Source organism: Scomber scombrus, chromosome 4, assembly GCF_963691925.1.
Source record: "Scomber scombrus chromosome 4, fScoSco1.1, whole genome shotgun sequence".
Classification (NCBI taxonomy): Eukaryota; Metazoa; Chordata; class Actinopteri; order Scombriformes; family Scombridae; genus Scomber; species Scomber scombrus.
The window spans coordinates 33,771,194-33,778,693 of NC_084973.1; the positions used below are offsets into that span (position 1 = coordinate 33,771,194).

Here is a 7,500-nt window from a genome sequence, read left to right on the forward strand (position 1 = left end):
CAGGGTATGCATTAGGGCGTGGCTACGTGGTGATTGACAGGTTGATTGGTTCACAGGTTCAGGAGGGCGCCTCATGCTCCTCCTGATGCCCATATAAGTAGAATCCCTGTTTTTATTTTTCCCAGCATGCACCTGAAATGTTCAAGATGGCGCTGCTCAGATCCGATACTATTCGCTTCCAAGCAGCAGTCCACAATCCAATGGGTGACGTCACGGATGTTACGTCCATTTCTTATATACAGTCTATGTATAGTACACGCAGTAGTACGATGTGTCTGTTAGCAGATCAGTTCTTTGTTGGTTTGAGTCTGAAAATGAGATTTACTGACTTTAATAAAAATATAGAATATCATGATCTTTAATCTTTATGTATGAATAAAAGCAGAATGTGACACCCAGCCCTCACACTGACTAAATACATTCAGTTGGAAATGGAAAACACAAATTAATCAAACACATTGATCATCAGTTCAGAGCCTCACAGACTGTTTACACCTGATCAGGATCAATAACATTCGGTTTAAAGCATTTCTGCCTCCATTAAACTTTAAAGCAGAAGAAGAAACATTTAAAACATCAGGAAACATTCACAGCTGAACTCTACTGCACTTTACTGTAATACTGCATACTACATCACTCATAATACTGCAGTACTTTACTGTAATACTGCATACTACATCGCTCATAATACTGCAGTACTTTTACTCGTAATGCAGTATTAGTACTTTGCTGTTGGGTTTTGCAGTATTTGTGTATTTCTGGTTCGGACTCAGAACAAAGTAAACATTAAATTATTAAAATAAGACGTTTTATTCCTGTGATGTTCTTCTTCTGTGGTTTGATGACTGACTGAGTGATTTTACTCTTCATCCCTGTTTCCTCTCCCAGTTCAGTGTGTGAGCGGCTGCTGAGTCTCATGTGCTAATCCTGCGCAGCGGCTAACTCTTCGCCTTAAGACACGACTGTTTGAAGTGCTAATCACCCACTGCTAGCTGTTAGCCTTTAGCGGCTAGCGTTTGAAGTGCTAATCCCGGCAGAGCAGTGATGGTTATTAATGCGTCCAGCTGCTGCACCACACTTACACTTCAAACCAGACTTCTTCTTCTTCTTCTTCTCTTTGTATGAACATGCTGAACATACATGAGTAGTAATAATTAATCATCTGTGTTTATTTATGGATCTGCTTCATTAAAGCAGCTGATTCAGTCTTCATTACATTTAATACATTATCAGTATCTCGTTGCTCTGAGGTAGATTTCAAGATATCGATCATCACTTCTATTTTTATTTAATTATTTAATTTTTTTGTAGCATCAAATTTCTGCTTTTAATCCATTTTGAGAGAATATATTAGAGGATTTTGGCAAAAATGTCTAAGTGGTGTATCTATAAAAACACAGAAGGAGGACTGTGGATTTAGTCCTCCATCACGTCCATTGTAAACATGATGAAGGGATCTTCTAATGGTCAGTATGAACAGGAGGAATCATTACAGACACATAAACACACTGACTGTTTAAAACAGGCGGGGAGTTCCGGTCCTCTGAAATGAGGCCAACGCGGAAGTAACTTAATACTGCATTCTATCAAAAGGCCACCAGGGGGCGACCGTTTTGGTGTCAAAAGGACTTCCGTCTCTATACAAGTCAATGGAGAATTCACCAACTTCTCACTTGATTTCTAACCTCAGTAAACGTTTTCAAAATGTGTTTATGGTCTCAATCGCTAGTTTAAAGCCTTCTTCAATGCAGTATGATGTTCATTTGGGACATTTTGGCCTCCCTGATTTTATATGTGACGATAAAGCAGGGTATGCATTAGGGCGTGGCTACGTGGTGATTGACAGGTTGATTGGTTCACAGGTTCAGGAGGGCGCCTCATGCTCGTCACGGATGTTACGTCCATTTTATTTACAGTCTATGGTTTAAAACAGACTTGAAAAACTGTGAACTCGTCCTTTAACCGACTTGACTCATCTCAGCTTTAAATAACTGTTAGCTGAGGGAGAACTATATGAGGTCAACTTAAAGGATCAACCTAATCAGAGAAAGCTGAGTATCTAAAAAAATCTGTAAGCACAGACTGTTACAGTGCAGTAAAGTCCAGTAAAGTCCAGTAAAGTCCAGTAGAGCATAGTAAATTGGGGTATAGTAGAATATAGTAGAGTTCAGCAGAGTTCAGTAGATTTCAGTGGAGAACAGTAAAGTACAGTATAGCAGAGTTCAGTAGAGCAGATTGGGTTAAAGTGGAGAACAGTATATCTCAGTAGAGAACATTAGAGAACAGTAGAGGCCAGTAGAGAACAGTAGAGAACATTAGAGAACGGTAGAGAACATTAGAGAACAGTAGAGAACACTAGAGAACGGTAGAGAACGGTAGAGAACGGTAATGTACCTGCAGGTTCTTCCTCCAGACGTTAACGGCAGCGAACGCGAGCTGCATCTGTTTCCTGCGAGCGTCTTTGTGTCGTTTGTACGCGATCTCGATGAAGATGAGGAAGATCCCGGCAACGATGCCGCCGGCAACCAACATGAACACACCTGAGGAGAACAGGTGAGGACAGGTGAGGACAGGTGAGGACAGCAGAGAACAGGTGAGAACAGAAAAGGTGAGGACAGCAGAGAACAGGTGAGAACAGAACAGGTGAGAACAAGTAAGAACAAGTAAGAACAGGTGAGGACAGGTGAGAACAGGTGTGTTTCCTACCTGCCATGTTCTCGAAGGTGAGGGTAGCGGGGGCGTTGCTCCTGGAGTCACACTCCTGGTATCGAACCCACGTCTTGTCCAAATCCTCCATGAAGCCGTTCTCATGAGAACTGTGAAGAAACAACACAGAGTCTGACAAGGGGTATCAGAGGGGTACCTGTGGGGTTAGAGTGGGGTACCTTTGGGGTATCAGAGGGGTTTTAGCAGGATACCTGTGGGGTTTTAGTCGGGTACCTGTTGGGTTTTAGTGGGGTACATGTGTGGTTTTAGTGGGATACCTGTGGGGTTTTAGTCGGGTACCTGTTGGGTTTTAGTGGGGTACCTGTGTGGTTTTAGTGGGATACCTGTGGGGTTTTAGTCGGGTACCTGTGGGGTCATAGTTGGGTACCTGTGGAGTTTTAATGGGGTACCTGTGGGGCTTTAGTCGGGTACCTGTGGGGTAAGAGTGGGGTATCTGTGGGGTACCTGTGTGGGATTACCTGAGAATAGCCAGAGAGACGTTCTGTTTCCACGGACTGTCCTTCCTCATTCCGATCCCGAATCCAGAGCGGAAGAAAAGCTCTCCCGTCGTCACCAGATCGCACTTCTGCGACGCCTCGAACTCCAACACAGCGCTGTCCCAGATGAAGGCGTGTAGCTTACTGCGGGAGGAGGGGGCAAACATTAGGGATGGGAGGTGGAGCGCAGTAGAAGCAGGTGGACCATAAGAAATAATCACCTGTCCTCAGTCAGACAGGTAATATCACCTGTGAGCTACAAAGCTAATGTGAGAACTGCTATCCTGGGTGCTAAGTGTAGAAGAGCCTACTTGTCTCTGACGGCCTGGATGGCCTCAGCGGCGCTCTCGTAGTTGTGTTTCTCCATGTGCCGATACATGGTGCTCAGCTCCACCTGCCGTCTGAAGTAAATATCCACCGAGCTCTGCTTCACTGTGGCGTAGATGAACTTATCTGATGGGTTACGCAGCTAAAAACAATAAAGTACAGCACAGAGCACAGAGTCAGATTCATTCAGATGGATTTAACAACAAAACTCTTTTAGTCTTTTATTACTTCAGCTGCTTGATTTCATGTCACAGACACTGAAGATGATGTGACATTTCCTCTTCATGCAGTCTCAGTGAGATTGTACAGACCCTTGAGGCATAATTGGTGATTTGTGATAAAAGACTTGAAAACCAAATCAAATGGGATCCAAAAACAAACAAATACAAGCGATCTGAAGTTGCAGAAACGGATAGCAACACACAACCTATTAAAGAGTTCAGTCTGAACCTGTTCTGTGTAAAAAATGACCAAACTCTTCATAAAAAAGCAGGAGGAATAATGTCAAACGAGAGGAAAGCTGCAGACTTCAGACAAACATAAGGGCTTGACTTAAATTTAACTTCTGTTAGACGTTAGAACACAAACACGCAGGCAGACTGGGGCTGGGTATCGGTACTCAATACCTTTAAGATATCGACCGAAATAAATCGATACCAAACGAATCCTGCAATCGATCCTTTTTCACAAAAAAGTCGTAATTTTTTTTCAAGAATAAAGTTGTAATATTTCCATATTACGATACCAAGTCATATCGAAACGTCTCCGATCAAACGATTCCTGCAATCGATCCTTTTTACACCCCAGCTAGAAAATATGACCATCTGTATGGACTTGCTCACAGCCAATCAACACAAGCGTTCTTGGGTTTAATGCAACATGTGATTGGTCCACTGCCACAGAAGCTACGACTCGTCTGTGGTGGTGAATCTGAGTTAACGCGCTTAGCAGTTCAGCAGCCAAGATGCCTCCTAAACGCTCTAAAGTGTGTCTACACTACACGCCTGTTACCACGGATACAAGACAGAGACCTACATGTGTTAATGGGAATCTGATGAAGTACTCAGCTGGTATCAGGATCACTTTAAGGGTATTTGGATTGATACTGGTATCATAATTTTCAAAATGATACCCAGCCCTAAGGCAGATACCTTTCATGGCTACAAATCTACAATATTTCATTATTAACTCAGTCAGGAGGTCGAAGGTCTTATAATTCATCCTCTGTTGAACATTTCACAGCATCTAACAGTTGAGATATTTCAGTCTTAATGAAACTGGAACACTGACTGATCACTGCTGAAACCCAAAAACAACAGAGGAACAGTGGGAGGGTGAGAGGTGAAGCTATCGCCCCCAAACATCCGATCGGGGGTGGGGGGGGGGTTTCCTCTGTCATCATCACCGTCCACATATGTTCAGTAGGACAGAGAGGCCTCACCCTGGGGTCATTGATGCCAGTGATGCGCTCCTCAGGCCGGTCCAGCACCAGGAAGGCTGCCAGGTTGGCAGTATATGATGCCACGATGATCATGGCGAATCCTGCCCACACCATACCCAGAATCCTAGCTGAGAAACTTCTGGGAGCTCCTGCTCAGACAGAGAGACATGTGTTAGTGCTGTGCTGTGGACAGATTAGTAAGGTTTATTTCACAGGAGAGGACGTGTCACCTTCTCCTATCCCAGAGTTCAGCAGTACTCCCCATGAGAACCACATGGCGGAGGACAGGGTGAGGGCATCTTCTTCTTCTTCTTCACTGTTTACTTTAAACCTTCCAAACGGGCTGCAGACACACAGGACCACCGGTTATATAACATTATACTGTGTGTTATTCTGTATTACTTTATATTATACTGTATCATGTTGTATCACACTGTATTGTGTCTCATGGTGTCATGCTGCATCATACTTTGTTCTGATTCGTACCGTAATATATTATATAACATCATATTGGGTCATATCGTATTGTATCGTATCGTATTATATCGTACTGTATCGTACTGTATCGTATCGTATTATATCGTATCGTACTGTATTGTACGTGTTAAATGGTGTACGTGTGTGTACGATGTATCGCGTGTTTACCTGAACCGGTCTAATAGGTAAAGCATCACTGCCACCACATGGACCGACAGACCGACTAACAGCCACAGTGTGCTCTGGAACGGCTGCATGAATGAGTCCAGAGTGCTGCGCGGGATTTCCTAAACACGCAAAACCAACACACACACAGTTCAGAGCACGGAAAGAAAAAACGTACATCACAGCGTGAACACACTTACTTCACCTTTACACACTGTTCATTTGACCCATTTCTACAACAGAGAGCTGTAAAAAATACTTCTTTCTTTTAGGCTGAAATGTTGATGCCTTCCCTTAACCCTCCTGTTGTCCTCGAGTCAAGGAAGGAAGGGAGGAAGGAAGGAAGGAAGGAAGGAAGGAAGGAGGGAAGGAAGGAAGGAAGGAAGGAAGAAGGAAGGAGGGAAAGGAAAGAAGGAGGGAAGAAAGGGGGAGGGAGGAAGTACAGACGGAAGGAAGGAAGGGAGGAAAGAAGGAACAGTCAAAACAGACGGGGTCACTTTGACCCGGGAGGACGACAGGAAGGTTAAAGTGACCCAGAATAAACTAAACATATAAATATATTTGACCCATAAATAAACTCTCTGCTCTCTGAAAGCTTCATTAAGAATGAATCATGTTTATCTGTGACTCACGAGCTCTTTATGAATGATTCGTGGTGTAGAGAGGAATAAGAGGAGGAGGAGGAAGAGGAGGAAGAAGAGGAGGAGTATGTGATGGTTAAGGGACTGACAGAGAAGAGGAATAAGAGTTTAATAAGAGATGGTTAAGACATGACAGAGCCGTACTGCCATAAACTGATCCAGGATTTAAAGTTAAAACCTCTTTTGAACATCAGCAGTGATCAGACTCTCCTCTGATCTGACCCTGAATCAGCTGCTGGAGGGTTGATGGGAACTATGGATCTGCTTCCTGCTGTGAACTGGGTCACTCTGACCTAAAATATCTAAAGCCGTCCCTCAGAGCGGCGTGAAGGCCTGAGCACTGACTGTGAGGCTGTGGGGGGGGGGGGGGGGGGGGGGGGGGGGGGTGATCAGAGGTCAGTTTAACCATCACACAGAACAACATGTGATACAGGAGCTAAAACGGCCTGTTGAGAAGCTGCATAAAGGACCAGCAGAAGATAAATAAGGAGTTTTTATTCCAGTAGAGACTCAGAATATTAATATAGAAAATATGGAGATGTGGAGAATATGTGAACTTTAAGCAAATGACAACATATTAAACTGTTAAAAACACTAAATGTACTCAAAGGGCCAAATGTTGCTATTTTCTGTCCAATTTTTCCACATTTCATTTCAAATTGACCCCGTCTGTTTTGACTGTTCCTTCTTTCCTCCCTTCCTTCCTTCCTTCCGTCTGTCCTTCCTCCCTCCTTCCTTCTCTCTATCTTTCCTACCTTCTTTCTTTCCTCCCTCCCTTTCTTTCCTTCCTTCTTTCCTCTGTCCTTCTTTCCTTCCTCCCTTCCTCTTTTACTTTCTCCCTCCCTCCCTCGTTCCTTTTTTCCTTCTTCCCTCCCTCCCTCCTTACTCCTTTCCTTCCTTCCTTCCTTCCTTCCTTCCTTCCTTCCTTCCTTCTCTCCTTCCTTCCTTCCTCTTTTCCTCCCTCCCTGCCTTCCTTCCTCCTGTCATTGCTTCCTTCCTTCCTTCCTCCTGTCATTCCTTCCACCTTTCCTTCCTCACTTCCTTCCTTCTCTCCTTACTCCTTCCTCATTCCTTCCTTCCTTCTCTCCTTAGTTCCTTTCTCTTTTCCTCCCTCCCTCCCTCCTTACTCCTTTCCTTCCATCCTTCCTTCTTTCCTCCCTGCCTTCCTTCCACCTTTCTTTCCTCCCTCCCTCCCTTCCTTCCTTCCTTGACCTGAGGACAACAGGAGGGTTAAGGGGGTCTCACC

The 7,500-nt window shown here is 44.2% G+C and overlaps 2 protein-coding genes across 5 annotated transcripts in view; both read right to left on the reverse strand.

Moving 5' to 3' along the window:
• Positions 1 to 7,500, reverse strand: part of LOC133979436 (uncharacterized) — a 1,726,912-nt gene that overhangs the window by 1,392,739 nt on the left and 326,673 nt on the right. The gene's annotated exons all lie outside the window — the stretch shown is intronic.
• Positions 1 to 7,500, reverse strand: part of grin1b (glutamate receptor, ionotropic, N-methyl D-aspartate 1b) — a 48,501-nt gene that overhangs the window by 10,147 nt on the left and 30,854 nt on the right. For 3 of the 4 annotated variants that reach the window (XM_062416876.1, XM_062416877.1, XM_062416875.1), the window contains 8 exons: position 7,500; positions 5,617 to 5,735; positions 5,202 to 5,314; positions 4,972 to 5,120; positions 3,515 to 3,672; positions 3,186 to 3,347; positions 2,707 to 2,816; positions 2,395 to 2,540 (listed from right to left, as the gene is read on the reverse strand). The exon at position 7,500 is cut by the window's right edge and continues 164 nt beyond it. In XM_062416876.1, the coding sequence (XP_062272860.1) occupies positions 2,395 to 2,540; positions 2,707 to 2,816; positions 3,186 to 3,347; positions 3,515 to 3,672; positions 4,972 to 5,120; positions 5,202 to 5,314; positions 5,617 to 5,735; position 7,500 (958 nt within the window). Of the gene's footprint in view, positions 1 to 2,364; positions 2,541 to 2,706; positions 2,817 to 3,185; positions 3,348 to 3,514; positions 3,673 to 4,971; positions 5,121 to 5,201; positions 5,315 to 5,616; positions 5,736 to 7,499 lie in introns of all 4 variants that reach the window. The other variant, XM_062416874.1, reaches the window with a different exon arrangement.